At 42.7% G+C, this 17,372-nt stretch overlaps 1 protein-coding gene across 5 annotated transcripts in view; it reads right to left on the minus strand.

Annotated features, from left to right (window-relative positions):
- Nucleotides 1–14,913, minus strand: part of epha3 (eph receptor A3) — a 102,883-nt gene extending 87,970 nt beyond the window's left edge. For 3 of the 5 annotated variants that reach the window (XM_030111282.1, XM_030111281.1, XM_030111285.1), the window contains exons 1-4: nt 14,749–14,913; nt 7,698–7,762; nt 1,593–1,604; nt 127–787 (exon numbers count right to left, since the gene is read on the minus strand). In XM_030111282.1, coding sequence (XP_029967142.1) covers nt 127–787; nt 1,593–1,604; nt 7,698–7,762; nt 14,749–14,842 — 832 coding nt within the window. In that variant the 5' untranslated portion in view covers nt 14,843–14,913. The remainder of the gene's footprint in view (nt 1–126; nt 788–1,592; nt 1,605–7,697; nt 7,763–14,748) is intronic. The other 2 variants (XM_030111284.1, XM_030111283.1) reach the window with 1 other exon arrangement.
- Nucleotides 14,914–17,372: the final 2,459 nt, after the last annotated feature.

Raw genomic sequence — 17,372 nt, forward strand, 5'->3', positions numbered from 1 at the left:
TTACATCATCTGCAGCCATGGGAATTTTTTGAATTGCTTGGGCTTGAAGCTCAGAAATGGTAGAGTTAAATAAAAAGACATGAAATAACCATAATGGACAGAAGTGATAAGGTGAAGAAATCTTACTTTGGCAGGTATTGCTCCTCTCTTCATATCCTGGGTTACACAGACACTTCCCGATCGGTACGAGCCACTCCCCCTCCGTGCTGCAGTACATTCGCGGGGGCTCTTCCTCTTTGGAGTGGTTGACACACAAGCCTTTGACCTCCACCAGCGAGTGGGAGTCCATGGGCACCGTGTCCGGGAAGGTGGCCAGGTTCCTCACAGTGTACGGGCACTTTTTAAAGTAAACCCTCACCGAGACTAAAGCTACGCAAGCACCCACATCCTGGAACGCCAAGTAGAAGCCCTTCTTGGTCAGAGGGCCCACCTCGCGTACCTCAGTGTTGAGCTTGAGGATACGGTCTCCCAGGTCCGTTTGGGTAAAACTCTCGTCGGCGGCGATGGTGTCGATCTTGGAGAACTGGTGCTCTCGAAAGTGGCTGCCCTGGTCGTCGTCTGTCTCCAGGTACAGGAGGTTGAAAGTCTCCTTGCAGGTGCCCAGCACCAGCGGGATGGAGTTGCAGTCCCTCAGGGTGAACTTTAGCTCCACGTAGATCTTCTGAGCGGACTGGCGAGGGATCCAGTTGGTGCGGAGCCAGTTGTTCTGGCTGTATTCCATCACATTGCAGACCTGGAAGGTCCTGATGGGAGTGTAGTGCTCATCCACCCCACTGATCTCCTCCCACTGGAAAAGATGAAGAGGAGGAGAGGTCGAAAACAGAAACAGAGGGAGACCAGAAGGAGCAGCAGAGAGGAGAAACATAGAATCCAATACGGGGGGGGGGAAGGGGAGATATAACGGGGGGTGGGGGGGATTGCAAAGTCAGATTTAGAATAAAAAAGGGACGGGAAAGGTAACGTGCAATCAAATGTAAAAAAAAAAAAAAAAGGTTGAAGGAAAGGAAAAGGCAAAAAATTTGAGGGGGGGGGGTGGAAAAGTGGGATTTGGGGAAGCAGAAGAAGGAATAAGAGGAAAGGAGAGGAAGATAGCAAAGAGAAAAATAAAGTTATCTCCACCCTGAAAGCATTTAGAGATGAATTATTTACATCCAGATTCACTCTTGCTGAATACTAAGCATCTAATAAACACTTAAGGGTGAAAAATCGCACTACCAGATCTCGTGTAAATTGCTCAAATTAATTAAAAGCAAACTTGCTGCCTGAGCCACATTCTCTGGATTTACATGCTGGGAAAATATCTTTGAGAAAAACCACGAAGCATGATTTCCCTTCTCGATCTGTCTAAGTTTGTATGAAGTTGCTTAATTGCTGTTAAATATTAACAAAACCTCATAGTGTTTTTTTCCACCCTTTGTACTAACACACTTCTTTCTCGCTAAAAGTGAGGACGTTCAAGCTGCAGTCTTGGTTATTTGCATCACAGGACTACTGCTACTGAAGGAAACGTGCTGAATCCACTATGAAACAAAAGAATCTACGGAGTAGAGACAGATGTGAGAGTATACCAGGAACGTTCGTGTCTATCTTACATTTTCCCTCCACTGGGAGAAAGCAAAAGAGAGGGGAGAGGAGAGAAAGAAAGCGGGGTCATTCCTTTTTGAATTCAACACAGCGGGAAGACTCATTGATCATGCGCTTTGACTTTGCCGGACCGGCGAGAAACTGAGAATGAATCTGAGCGGCGATGAATGGATCGACACCTGAAACAGCGGGCTCAGAGCGGTTAAAATGACGGCCATCAGCATGAATGGAATCGAACGTGTAAATGGATGCGCCGCTTATTTTTAATCTCTCCATGACAGTCGAAATGGATGTTTGGCCTGTAGTGAGTGTTGTTCTTCTTTATGGACAGAGATGTACAGAGTGGGGACTGGAAAAGAAATTATCACGCTGTTTGAGACAGCTTTTATGGAAACTGAAATTCACAGACACACACACACACACACACACACACACACACACACACACACTCACATTCACATCAGGCTCATGTGAAGTGTTTAAAGTTTCATAGCAGGCGAACACAGCAGGTGCCTTCAGCCTGAACACAGAAATTAATGACGAGATGAGAAAGTTCAGGTTCTCGATTACATGTTTTTTTCTGCGCCTGTGTGTGCGAGTGTGTGTGTGTGAGTGTGTGGGTGTAAGCCATATCTATGAGTATCTGGTGTTCAAGGAGCTCTCAGGCTGAAGGATGGCCACTCGCTTTTCATCTCACAGGAAAGTTAATGAAACACCCCTGAGAGAGCCGCAGAATGAGGAAGAGGCCGAGAAAGAGGAGAAAATAAAAGAGTGGGTGAAAGAAAAAAAAAAGGAGAGATAAAGTGAAAGGAAAACTAAGGAGGAGAGATTCCATTGGTGTTTAGTCTCCGCTGTCATGCTTCTCTTGGCGTCACCTCATTCATCAGTGTAGACCGAGCTCTTGATTGGTTTAGCAAACACAAGGAAATGTCTGCAGAATTGAGTCGGGCTGAACATAGAGAGGTGAAGCTAAACTTAACATTTCACCTCACAAGTAACGGCTTGACTTTAAATAGAGGTTCAAAAATGATGTGATGACATGCAAAAAAAAAAAGAAAAAAAAAAAAGAAAAAAGTGTGCTGACAGACTGCGAAAGCAAAGAGAACATAAGAGCTGCCTCAGTGATTAGTGGCTCTGTTGACACTGTTTGATAAGACAATCTATTTATTTACACGACTTTAATAAAAAAAGAATATATCCTCTTATGCTTCAATTTCAACAGAATGAAATGATACATTCACTGTGTGGATTTGAAGCAGCAAACCAGGAATTCAGCTGCATACATTTTAACTGCTATAAATAATAATGTATAAATATAAATTCCCATACTGTCAGAACATTCACAATAAATAGGCCTGCGGTGTCAGTGAAGACTTTGATACTCCACTCTTTGACACACGGCTGGCAAATGACAGCGTCTGCATTGCATATTGTTTACATATGCTTCAGTGAAGGAACATGTTGCACTGTTTGAGTCAGTACATTTTAATCTGTGTGCATGAAATTAGTTGTCTCGGTGTTTGTTTTGAGATGCTTCATGTCGACCAAACTGTGCCAGAGGACTGTCTTCACTTTTACTGAACGCCGTGTCTGGGAGACAATCAAACTTTGCCAAACACAAACTCACAAAGGGTGTAAAATCAAATCCAGATTTGTGTAAACCTATGCACCTCATGAGCTATATCTGGTTTCAAAGAGCATTTCTCCACTTGAGCCAAAGTAAATGTGACAGAAGGATCCGGTCCTCCTCATCCCCAAACATTATATCAAAGGAATTAACTCCAATTACTCAGGTTTGTTTTCTGCGTCCTTCAAGTCAGAGGGAAGATTAAGCACACGAGAATGTCTTCAAATTTTCATCTACCTTCAGGCACAAAGTAACGATCTCTGTTTTTCTTTGGTGAAATCCCAACAACCCTTTCATGCAACGCTGCGCTCAAGTTGCCTCGGACCTCGAAATTCTGTATAGTTTTTCTGTTTGTTGTCACGCTACTGTAAAACAGTGTTTTACTGTTTTGAAGGATTCTGGGAGTTTGAAGATCTTCAGGAAGGAATGTTGTCCTTCTAAATCAGAGCCAACGTTTCTACCACTGCCGCACAGACTCATCCCCTGCTGTGAATATGTGGAACTGTACGCCACTCGGGGTAAATAAAAGTTTAAAATCAGCCGCCGCCCCCTTGTTTCTCACCGGGGGGTGTAACTCGCCCCTCCTCTTTGCCCCCTAATTGATATATAACAACACAGGGACCCTTACGGAGGTCCTTGCGACCTCTGACCACGACCCCTGATGGTCGCAGCTGGGGCACAGTCTGGTGCGATCTCGCCCCTGGTTTCTCTGATCTGTGCTGTAGGTGAAGCAGTTCAAGGGATAGTAAAATGAAGTGTGGTAACTTGACACGCACAAGACATATCTACGGCAACAGGCACATCTCAGAGTCACCGAGTCAGCACGCCATTTCAGCCACTTCAAAGGCATTCAGGTCAATGGAAGCTAATGGACCGGTCTATAGACCCGTATAGAGTAACAGCGCATTAACAGCCTGACTGTTTGAGTTTGAGGAAACAACATTGACAAACACTGCCACACATTAGAGTCATCACATTTTTTTTTTTTTTTAAATCAAAATTGGTGAATTTACGACATTTCAAATATGGCAAAGGTGATTTCTGGACTTGAAATTTTGATGTATTAAATAAGTAAGTCATCTTGTACTTTGAACTGTCTACTGCAGCTTAAACAGCGGGAGAAAGGCAGCTTTAAAAGCTAATATGTTCTTAGCCAAGACGGCGCTGGATTGCGTTTTTGGAATCCAAAGAGGTCAGCAATGTTACAAGCTCAACAACTGCAGCGTATCGGCGAAAAGACGTTTCATCAGCTGAACTTTGTAAAAGGGAAACCTGGATGTGCGTTGCATACCTCCTCCGCTTCTTCCTCAAACTTGTTCTCAAACCGCTCTGGGCTTTCGATGACTTACCCCAGTGTTTGCTTTGTTGAGAGGCAAAACGCTCAAAGCAAATGCTAAAAACATGCTGGAAAATGCAGCTGTATTGTGTGTATTTATTACCAACAATGCAATGGTCACATTTTTAGCTGAATGATTTAATGGCTCTTGACTGTCTGATTAAACAACACTGTTGGTCAGCAAAACAGCAAGACTTCCTGTGCAGTTGGTAAATTAAGAGGTTTGTTTTTATTTTACAGTGCTCCAGTTTTTAACCCAATCAAGACCATCAAAGCATTTGTAAGACTTTGTGGTGTATTTATCCCCAGAAACTAGTAAAAACATGTAATTCTGGATGAAATATTTGAAAAGTATTGAGAAGCTCTTAGTTTCTCAGCTTCGCGAAGCTGCAAAACAGTGATTATTTTGCTCATAGGTTTGCTCACCTTCAATTTCACATACAGAATGTCTTCATGCTGCATACATGAAAGTTTAAGACAGCTGGTTCAAAGAAAAAAAATGGAAACAACTCAATTTGATACATATTTTATAGCCTCTCCTCATCTTTGGTCCCTTTTCAACCCTGCTAATCCTTGTTTATGGATCGGCTTTTCCCCAGTACTCCCTGCTTTCCTGGGGAGAGAGGATGGAGTTTATGCTGGTCAAGCAGATTTTGCAGATGGGGCGGACACGAGGGGGCTTTCAAAGCCGATGGGTGACTAGAAAAAGTTCAAACTCAGCGGGGGAAAAGCGAGAAGTAAGCCTTCAAACTCAGTAATTAAAATGTGAAGCCCAAAAGTGTGTTGGTGGGAGACACTGGGTTCCTTACAAATGTGAATTTATAACCTCCCTTATTGTAGTTTTAAAGCCTGATATTGGAAGAAGTCACAGAATGTTGCAGACTTTCTAAAACTGTCAATGCCAGACACCAAGTTCCTGGTCAAGACAGCAATGCCATTGTATTCCTCCTTTCCATGAAGCCTTCACTTTGCAGGCCCCCATTAATTCTATTTTGTATGCACAGTCAGTGTCTGGGGTGTTGGTTTGTTGTTGAAGAATGCTTTCAAAGCATGCGAGAATGTAATCTTTAACACTCTTTAGTGATGGGCTAAGCCCCCTGGACGCTGCTGAGCAATCAGCCGGCCTCCCAGACAGATAACAGTATATCTGGATCGCACGCACTCAAACACGCAGACACACACTCATCAGTCCGGTCGGTGGCTCTGGAGTGAGCATCCTAGGGAGGCTAAGCTCTTAATTTGTTCTGACCAGAGTACGTTGTGTCTCGGTAGGCCGATAGCTTCGGCCTCTCCATCAATGTGAGTGAGTGTTTGTCTGTGTGTGTGTGTGTGTGTGTGTGTGTGTGTGTGAGTGTGTGTGGGAGAGAGAGAGGGGGCTCAGTGCCACTGCCACATTATGAGAAATCATTTGTGAGCAGCGGTCTCCCAGGGCACGCTGCTTATCGGAGCGCAGTCAGTGGATGACGTGAGTAATTACAGATGATTCACCTTGAGGACTTGATCATCAGCAATATCGCTCTCTGTGTCTGTCTTTGAGTCTTCTCCGTCCTCTTCACTCTCTCGCTCTACTTCACTCTCTTTCATCCCTCTTGCATCTGTCTATCTCCCCCTTTTTTTTTTTTCTCCCTCCACACCCTCTTCTATTTCTCTCTGGAGTCATTTTCATTTAAGAGTGACATTGGCTTTTATTCCAGCGGCATTTCTGATGAACTGTACAGCAGACGCACACTTCTCATCTCAACTTCCTCAAAGTAAATATGCTGAAATAAAACAGACATCTTTGCGCGAGCTGCATTAGCTCTGCTACACATTCCGGTGTCCGCTGCTAGATGGAGCGCCCGATATTAGCGACCACTTTCCTTTTCCTAGTTGTTCACACATGAAAAACTTCTATCAGCACAACATCAATCCCACCCTTCAATTGGTCACGCGATTGTTGTGCAGCCTGCAATTGTCTTTGCACTAAATTCATTTTTAACAACATGCAGTTTTATCTCTGGGTCATTTCCTTTTTTTTTCTCTCTCTCTTTCCTTGTGGTTCAACCTAGTGAAGGAACTTGGAGTGTTTGGATGGTGCCAGCACTTTATATGGGCGAGGGAAACAAGGTTTGGCAGCTCCATGGAACAAATGACTGGATTACCTTAAGCCACTGCCAAGGAGTAATTCTAACACTTAATAAAGGAAAAAAAAAACAAGGAAGTGTGTGTGTGTGTGTGTGTGTGTGTGAGAGAGAGAGAGAGAGACAGTGGGCTAGCCCTGAGGCACAGTAGTCTAACTAGTTAGACAAATAAACAGTGAGTGAGGGCCGACCACAGAGAACACTGGTAGAAGAGTCTGGAAACTTCTCTTTTCTTTTTTGTTTTTTCATCTTAAAGATGTTGGTGTGGCATCTATATCGGATTTCTGAAAACATCTCACCTATTCAGATATATTTTAAGAAATTATATTAATGAAAAATGTGTGGATTTTGGCCAAAAATGCCTGTAAACCACACGCTACCGGCTTTTGCAATTACAGAATGAGTATGAATCGTCTCTTTTCTCCTTCATGGATCGTAAACAGGAAAAAATGTTTGTTGAAACAATACAAGCTTATATATTTGAACATGTGACACACAGAATGGAGCGGCGCAGACTGTTTAACGAATGGATTAACAAGCAAAATGTTAACAATGGAATTCCAGAGTTCACATGCAACAGCGGTAGAATGCTATCTGCAATGTCGATGTGATATGTGCCAGAGAGGTTGCAAAGCTTATCGACATTCTTATGTGGATGCTTTAGTGCGTACAACCTAAAATCCTTTAATGCCTTAATCTTTCTTTAAACACACACACAGACGCAAACACACAAACACTCACACATACATAGTACATTCTCCCTTAAGCATCCTGACCATATGGCGAGCCCCGAATACTTAACCTTTAACCTGCGAGACGAAGAACGGACAAAAAAACCTCTAAAAAAAAAAAAAAGTGGGTTAATCTGCACTTGGCTCATTGGTTCAACATGACAGTGAGAACCGCAGGAGTTCGAAAATCCTGATTTCATGGCTGCCCCCCACATCTAGCCCATGCGAGAGGCTCCTTTTTCTCAACGTAAACATATTCCAACATCATGTGAGCGAATGTAGAGATAAAAGATACTCACCCCATGCGACGGGTAGGAAATCCATCCTAACTCCCCTTGGCTCGCTTTAGAGTCTAACAGGTTGACTGTGGTGGGGGAGAAAAAAAAAAAAAAAGGAGAGAAAAAAACAAAGACAACATATGAGTGTCTCGTCCTTGTTAGCCCCAATTAGCCTCTTTCTAATCCCGCAGGAGGGATCACCAACCTCCAGCACTGATCATGACTCTATTTACTCAGCTGCCGTGCACGCGCGATCGCACGCATGTACCCATCCCATGCTCACAGTAAAAAGCCAGTTTTCTATTTGTTCCTCTTGAAGCAGAAGCGGGCCAGGCAACTGACGCAGATACCCAAGTGCAGCCAACGTTACAAAAACCAGAGTGAAAATGTGTTTGTTCTTGCCGACTCATGCTTTTAACTCGTCTGAACCCTGTTCTACCGTTTCCACGAACACTGGACCGGAACCAGGTGAAGTAAAACTGCAGCGAATCTGAATTGAAATGCGATCACCGGCTTCAGAAGTGGTCCGAAATTCGATTGGCCACGCCGAAACCAAAATATAAATCCATTTATATTAAGTGGAAATACAATTTGGAGTGTCTGTCCTGCCAGGAATCCTTTTTTTTTTTTTTTCTTGTCAAAACGACATCATGAAGCGGAGTGAGGACATCCATGTCTAATGAAGGGAACGTGACCAAACAAATACGACAAGGCACTCCAATGATGAGACGGTGCAACGTGAGGCTTTGGAGCAGCGAGACGGCTTTCATATCGTGAACTATAAGGGTGGCGAAGTAATCAGCATTTCAATAAGATGCTACACCGTATTTTATACAAATACTCTCAAAGAAAAAAAAAAAAGAACTAGAAATGAAGTGAAATGGGCAGCTCGCTTGGATATTTATTGATATGTTGGCAAAACAAATATTCAGCATCACCTAGAAACACAGAAAATGATCTGCAACATTTTCTATTTTGAGCGTATGGCTGTGGGGTGACTGGCTGTCATCGTATATAACCGTCGGTATGGGTCACAACACAAGGAGCGAGGAATGTGGAGGCACCTCGATGGTCAACGGTGGCCCCACTTCAGCACCAAAACTGTCACGAGCAGTTCTCACGGCGGATTTTGATGAGTGACAAACGCACACGATGAAATCTGTTAAAGTACGTGACTGCTTTCTCCTGCAAGCAATTATTCATGTAACAACAAGGGAAATACTGCTGTTGGAAGTGCTTGTCAGCTAAATTGGTTACATGGTAAAAATAATTTCAAATATTTTTCATTGTTTTTGAAGCGAAGGCGAAGTGAGAAAAAAAACAAAAACGAAAAAAAGAAAAAAAAAAAACATGATGCCTGACAGCAGTGTGAAGAAAAACTGAAAAATCTCTAGTGGGCTGAAGTGTGATAAATAGTACTACAGTCATGTTGAACAAGATTCTTATTTGTACGTTTCGGGGCATATGTTTAATTTATTTTGACTTGAGAACAAACAAAGTAGACTAGTCAGTCTAAAATACGGGAATTCACACGTTCCTGTTGTTATCAGCCTGAACTCCGAACGGAACACAAATAATCAAGCAATATAAATGAATAAAGAGTGATAAAGTTCCAGCAAAATGTGCTCATACTCTCTTCTCGTGAGAGCAAAGCAGTCTGCTGCTACACGCACACCGACAAGCGAACACACACACACACACCCAAGCGAATGCCACATATATCGCAGAGTGAGGCAGCAGTGCAACTCGGCCCTGCAGCTGTAACTCTATTCACTGTGAAAATATGAGGAATACATTCTCCCTGCATTCTCCCGTTCAAAGCTTCAGTAAGCAGGAGCGTACACATCGAATGGCAAAGAAAATATTTGTGGGACTGCCGCGGCAGAGTGGAGCCTATTTTAGTCGAACAGCAGTGTGAACCGAAGGGCTGGACTGCAAGTTTCAGATTAAAGGTTAAGATAAAAATGAGCGATTTTCCATGTCTATTCTGATAAATATGAGCCAGATTTAAAAAGAGGTAAAGGGAAACGCAAAATTTGAGCTTTATTATGATATTCTGGGCTAGAAATTCTCCCAAATGATGTCTCACCTGTCCTGAATCCTGGCTATATCACTCAGCCAGCTCAGCCGTTGAGTGGCAGGAGACACGTTCCTATTAGAGTCTAATGAAGCTATCTGTTCATGTCAGATAATGGCAGCTCAGTATCCAGGGCCATTGCTTCCAATTTACATTTCTCAACGAGCCGAGCCCACCACTCAAATTGAGCCGAGCGAGGGAATCTGAGAGCAGAAAATTAGACAGCTCTCATATCGCGGGAGGAAAAAAGCCCCCTCCAGCTGCACTTGGCTGGAGAAATCAGCACCCACACATGCACATAAACACACATACACACACACACACACCCTTCACAAACATAGAAATCACACCACAAGATGCCTCCTCATCCAAGGAACAAGAGGAGAAAACACACTGGATACGTATCGAAACCTGATATGCTCACATCACACTTTCAAAATTAAAACGTCTTACAGACACATACTGTGTTTGCACTGTTTTTTTTTTAGATTCTCGCTGAAACATGTGCCTGGTTCTGCACATGATTCTCAGGCAGCCACAAAATAGGAGGACACAAACACTTGCTGAGTTTCTCCCTCTCACACACACACACACACACACACACACACTCAGTGAACGAGCTAGCTTCAGCCAAGCATATAGACCCTGCCCCATCAGGGAGTGCCTCTAAACGGGAACTATGAGTATTAATAGCAAACTCAGCCAGCCTGTCTGGGAGGCAGCAAAACATCACAGAGGTAGAAACAGGTGAATCAATATATAAAGTGAACCAAGGCCACCATCAAACCCATAAGCAGACCCTGACGGATTCTAGGGGTTTTTTTTTCTTCTTTTCCGTGGCTTTTAACCCAGTTTCACTAAGAATAGCACTGTGTGTTTTTAAATTTACCTAATTCCACCAATCCGATCAAGACCTATCACTGGAAATCAAATGAGAGAATCTAAATGTTAGATGTCAAAGAGGAAGTTATGAGTCAGTGATGCTGCTCCGGTGTCAACACCGGGAAGAGCTTTACAGTGGCTTTACAGTGGAGTTCAGTGGAAAAGACGTGTGATGTTCTAACACGTCCCATCAAACAAAGTGAAAGGGGCTTTGGAGTCTTGCTCTGTGCATGTGGAGGTTGGCAGGCCGCAGTGCAGGCAAAGCGAGGCGACTTGTGTCTGTGTTAAAGGGTGAAGTGTTCACCTCCTATTATGAATTATTCAAGAGCAGAGTCGCTCTGTCTGATGTTGCTGCTGCTCGCCCAACCCTCTGCCCCCATTCTTTTCTTTTCTTTCGTTCACTTAATGCTTGATGTATACAGTGCGCGCCACACAGATTTTATTACTGCCATCAGGGCACACACATCAATCCTGGAACACACATATAATCAAGTATTTCTACATATAAACACAGCCACATGCAGGCAGATCCACCATTAAAAAAAAAAAAAAAAAATCCCTGCACCTAACTCCACAGCCCAGATCACATGCTGTTAAACTGATGATGGCACTCTTCGTCTTCCGCTGGCCATTTTAAGTATAGGTCCCCGGTATATATGGAGAAAAAAAGGGGGTTTCTTTCATGGCTGCGCACATTTCCATCACCTCCTGTAAAGCAACGTCGCTCAGGAGCCCTCATGGGTCCCAGCGGGACCGCCGCGCCGGGCTCCCCGGGCCAAGCCTCCCTCCCGCCGGCTAAAAATATCCGAGGCCCCCCTGTCGTCCCGCAGCGGGCCAACCTTACACCACCTAAAAGAACCCGCCGCAACACTCACTTTGCTTTTTTTTTTTCTTCTTCTAATATTAAATATGGGGAAATTAAACCGGAGACGACGCACCGTGTCTGTTCAAAGCTGAAATGAATATTAGAGGGCATTTCTCTTTATTTCCCTAAAACTTCCCCTCGGAGTTTTACGCACGATCATTACTAGCTAATGAAAACCACACAGCAAATGAAAAACACAACTGTTGGTGGAGGCACGGTGCCGAGATGGAAGATTAGACGGAATACAGCGAGACTGCTTTTATTGCTGGGGAGGAAAATAATAACACCACTTTACTGTCATTCCGTTTGGTTTGTTTTGCGTGGAAATATTTTTTTTTCTTGACTTGTTAAGTAATTGATGCGTTTAATCTATTAAGTCTGTGAGAAGTTGTGTCGGAGTGAAGGCTGCCAGGATAAAGGCCTCTCGAGTCATTTCCTAATTTACTGATGACTTTCATATGAGCTGAGCAAAACCTGTCAGTGGGATTTACAGGAGATATTTTTTTAGGACTCCGTTTGCAAATTTACGCACAGACTTTTAAAGTGAGTTTTTTTTTCTCGTTCTCTTCTTCTTCTTCATAATGCACAACCTACTTGATCACAAGATTAAAAAAAAATAGGTTAAGTAAAAATAATGGCACTTTTTCCTTTTCTTTCGTCATTTTGTTTTTTTTACTTTCAAGGATGTGCAACTTTCGTTCGAAACGTGAGCAGGCCTCATAAAAATGCGCTTCTTCGCTTCTTTAATTACTTTTTCAGTCAAGTTTTTCAAACTAATACAATTATCAGCGAGTTTATCAACAATAAGCGACTTTTTACTGTTGACTACTCGCATTTTTACTGAACATGTTGGTAGTTTTGTCGGTGTTTTTCATACTTCGCCGTGATGCCATAATTCACACCAGGACAGCGTGAGGGCGAGCTGGATGTGACTGCAGGTCGACAGCCTGATCTGACACGAACAATGCGTCATTTGTCTTTTTTAATATAATTTAACACCCTGAGCCCTATCAGGGAAAAAAGCACAAATCATGAATAGACTCTGTCAGTATGTTTTTTTAGAGCACAACGTGCATTAGATTAAAAAAAAGACGCAGCAGCTCCACAGTGACACTCCCTGGCAGCAGATCCATACAGGACATGGAAAAAAAGGTGAATTTGAATGTGAGTAAGTGTTTTTTTTTTTTTTTTTTAATTGATACTCGGTATCAATAATGAAACTTTAAACTCAAAGTTCAACTTGCTTTCTTCTCGTACTTATTCTCTTTTTTCACACATCATATAAGAAAAACTTATCTCAAGTGTTTCTTATATACACCCATGTCGTCCTTTCTCGCTCTCTCTCACACACACTAACACACAGTCTCTCTCTCTCTCTCTCCCTCTCTCTCTTCTGTATATTTTTCTTCGGTGGATGTGTATTTTGTGTGGTTTAGTTTCTTTTTTCTCTCTCTTGCGCAGCTCTGAATGTTTATCAGCCTGATATTTTCTTCAAGTGGGCTGAGTAACTGCGGAGAAAACGGCGCAGGCTTCGCTGCAGGCCTACACTGCATTCGACTCTTGATTTGGATCTTCTTTATGCCGTTCAAGTTCACATTTTCCTCAAGCCTCGGACGTTATCCAGTGTATTTCGTGGCACTGACAGTTGCTCAGAACTTTGCAAGACTTTGAAGCTGGAAAAGTACTAAACAAGCATTTCATTGAAACTCTGAACTGTGTTGAAAAAAACCAAGTTCAGGGTGAAACTGAATATTTTCACAAATGACAATAATAATGAGTCCACTCATTAAGCTTAAACCGTGTAAAACTTTAAATCTACCAAGTTCGATTGTGTGAAATCTTCTCTAAACCAACTGTCCCGAAATTTCCCGAACTTTTTTTTTTTCTTTTCTGAAGTTGCTTCACTGCGTTTTCTTATACTTTCATAGGGCCGGGAAATAATGAAAAAGTTCACATCTCGTCTTTTCCTCCCTGCCTCTTCACATTTAATTACCGTGCAGTGGATTGAGCCTATAAGCAAGTCTTATTTAGATTGACTCAATTAAGTCGGTATCAAGCTTTAAATCTTTTGGCTTCTTTAAACAAACTTTGTCTCTTTGTGAGCAAGCAAGATAAACTATTGGTGTTGTTCATGCTTTCACATTTCTTCTACATGCAATAATCTTAAAGTTGTGATTCACTCCACAAATTAAGTATGTGTGTGTGTGTGTGTGTGTGTATATATATATATATATATATATATATATATATATATATATATATATATATATATATATATATATATATATATATATATATATCCTGCTGTCCCATGTGGAGCGTTAAGGGTTACTGGACCCAGCATCTTCAACACGAGGTTTTCCCTTTTCCCCTTTATTTTTCCTCCGCTGAAAACGCTTTATCAGTGCCTCTTTTCACGTTTTCGAGGTGTGACAGTGGTACCTTATGTCAGCAGACCTGCGTGACAAACTTTTCTCAGTGGGCAGCAGCTGGACTGAGCTGCTTTCCTAATATTACCAACTCGCTGAAACTTATAAAACTACACCATCTGGAACTGAACCCTTCATGCTGTGATATATTCTAAAAACTGTTACTCCGTGAAAAGATGGACAATTTACAAGACTGTCACAGAAGCCTGCGAGTTTTAATTCAGGTCAGAACCATACGGCAGGAGCGTTTTTACGCACTGTGCGAATGTGCTCATCTTCTATTTATCGCCTTTAAATCGAGTTAGACTCTCAGCCACCCAGTAACTGGGGCGTCTACCCCAAATGGATTCCCGGCATGAAGCAGACAGACGTGAAGCGCTCACAGAAACACAAGACGACGGAGTTGCTTTACATCTCCTCGCATCGTAACAGCCTCACATGGGCGCTCTGGGAGCTGCGTCCGCGCCGCGCTCTCCATTCATCCCGCTCCAAACAACTATCAACCCCGCTTCGCTGACACCGTCCGAGATCTACCTGCCCTGTCTGGCTTGTTTTCATCCATCTCCTAGTTTACTGAGCTTTGGTTGCTTGTTTGTGACCGCGGTTCCCGGTGATACTCCGCGTCTCGTGCGTGCGCTCTGGAAACGCGGCTTATTGTTCTCATATTTTGGACAGTAAAGTCCGCTGTGAGCGCACAGCGCTGTCCGCGACGTGTGCCGTAGCGCACCGATCACACACACACACACACACACACACACACACATACACGCGCACATACATGCTCTCACATGTCCGAAGCCTGACAGAGAGTTTCCTTACCTTCATTCGGAGGGTAGATGACGGGAAACGCAGGAGTAACGCAGGACAATAAAAGAAGTAAAATGAAAAAGAGTGATCGCGGATTGCAATCCATGGCGGCGGATCAGAGGTACATAACTCCATGAAGCCACTGACTGATCTGGGAACGTCTTCTCTCCACTCAGCTTTCTCCCTCTCTCCTGCTCCGTCTCCCTCCGGTTGGAGCAGTTTTCCGCTGGGTCCTACAGAGTCTGACAGGCGCAGAGCCCAAGTTCATCACAGGTCAGTCTGGATCCTGGAACCGCGGGCAGGATTTTTCTTTTTTTTTTTAACGACAAACTGAAGACATTCAACCATTTTTACAGCCTGAGTCAATCAAACACTGAAACATAACTCGTTTAAGTGGTGAGCAGGGACCGAGAAGTATTCACAATTTATCTGTGAACAAAAAGCTGCACCATATGTTCTTTTCACCAGGAACAAAAAAAAAAAAAAAAAAAAAAAAAAAATCTTTAACTCTTTTACACGTGAAAAAAAATCATGTTATGAACATAACATCGTCTCATTTAAAGACTATAATTATAGATTTAGCTTGAAATAAGTACAATTATACTGGTTCAAATAAATGAGTGGAAGTCATGTTAGGACTGCTCAAAACTAATCAGTGTTAAAGAACTTTTTTTTTAAGGGTGGACCATATAAAACTGTCTTCAACCTTCTTTCTTTGAATAAAAAAAATACTCAAGAATAACTGTTTAAACAAATATCAACATTCTGTGAGCAATTTGTTTTCATGTTGCTGTAGCTTATTTCAAGTGAATCAACCGAAGAGTCAAACTAATGATTATATTTGTGGACAACGCCACAGCAATCACCCACTGAAGGCTGATGCTTTATTGTGTTGACGGACACGTCTTGTGCTCGCATTCACTTCGACCATGTGCATTTTTTTCTGTGGAGGCCATTAGGGGCCCCTGACACCACACTACTCGACGTATACTGAAAGGCAGGGGTGGCAGTGTAACGTCAGGGACCCTCGCTGAGACGCCAGCTGTTGTGGTGGGGGGTTGGAAGTATGTGATGTATGGGAAAAAGTTAAAGGACACGGCGCACAGCAAGGCCAACAATGCAGCGCCGCGCGGACTCGGAGAAACAGATCCTGCATTTAAATGACTTTGTTCGGTTTCTGGACGCAGCCCCGCAGCCAGAGACGTCGCCGGAGATTAGAGAAATGTGTTATAAGGTACACATCCAAGCCGGCTGTCAAGCTTCAGTCAAATAAGACAAAGAAAAGGCATATTTTTGGTCTGTGTGAAGGACGTCCGTAACTGAGTAATTTCATGTTTGGGAACGTGATGCAGAAGGCCAGACGTTCACATTGAGTAATGCTGCCGTTATGCAGCCGTGAAATTATTTTAATAACTTAATGAAAACCGACTATTACGACACAGTAGTCCACACTGCTTAATTTACTGTGCATAAGCCTAAACATGCTACAGAAACATAGTAAATTACTTCCTTGAAGTGTGTTGTACACACATCCTTTCATTGACCCAGGGGGGGAAAAAAATCATTATTTTGAAGTCATGTTCAATCTATTCTGCTGCATATAATGCGCACAAATGTTCTTTAAATTCAATCTGAGTTTTTTTTCTTTTTTTAACATTGCATCTAGTATAATATTTTAGAAGAAGTAACTCAACAGCCAGCTTAGAGCAGTGACTCAGATTTATGAGTTTTATATTGTCAATGGATGGAGTGAATAATGATGCCGGGAGGTTTCTGGCAACATCATTAAGTGACTCTGGCATGTGGATTTACAGTGGGGTTTAGACATGCCAGCCTTTGTCATACATCATCTTTTACATCCCACTAATTCACTTATTACACACAGAGAGAGATTAATAGAACAAACCCTGCACTAAACAATCGATTCAAAGGATGGTCGTTCTGGTCTTGCAGTTTGCAGGATTTAGTTTCAACGAAAAACTTTTTATTTTTTACTAACTGCTGCAGGAAACAGATGTAGATTTTGTGGATTTAAATCTATATGCCACAATCCTTTCCATCAAATGGGATTTATCAATAAATACAAAAACTTGAGGATAAATTAAAATGTTTATTCCAATACAATAAGAGAAAGTGACATTACATGTGACAACATGTCTTCTTCATAGCGCAAAATGATTGAGTATGATTACAGTGAAGGGTTTCAAGAAACCTCAAGCTGACAGTCAAACATAATCAGGAGGAATTGTTTTCACTTGGTTGTCCGAGACGTGCTGTCACCGTCTTTTAGTCAATAAACCTGCAAGTTGTTTCAGGCTAATTGTTAAAAATCTGTTTTTGATTGTGGCGGATTGGAAGAATGCGACGGTTCCCTCCCGTAGACTTCGCTCCAGCTCGTTTTTTTCCCCTCCATTCTTCTGAATGGGCGCTTGTCCGTCTTGAACTCCCGCCAGTGGAACAATCCAGTATGAGATGGGGGGAAAATATTGATCTAGAGCCGCAATTGTAAGTCATCATGTGTCCTGACAAGGCTGGATTGCGCTCCAAACTCACAGAACAGATGTTGCTCCGGTGCGGCTTTGAAGCTTCCAAGACCCGGCCTCGACGCACAGTAACACACAAACAAACAAACAGAT

Source organism: Salarias fasciatus, chromosome 16 (genome assembly GCF_902148845.1).
Source record: "Salarias fasciatus chromosome 16, fSalaFa1.1, whole genome shotgun sequence".
NCBI lineage: Eukaryota > Metazoa > Chordata > Actinopteri > Blenniiformes > Blenniidae > Salarias > Salarias fasciatus.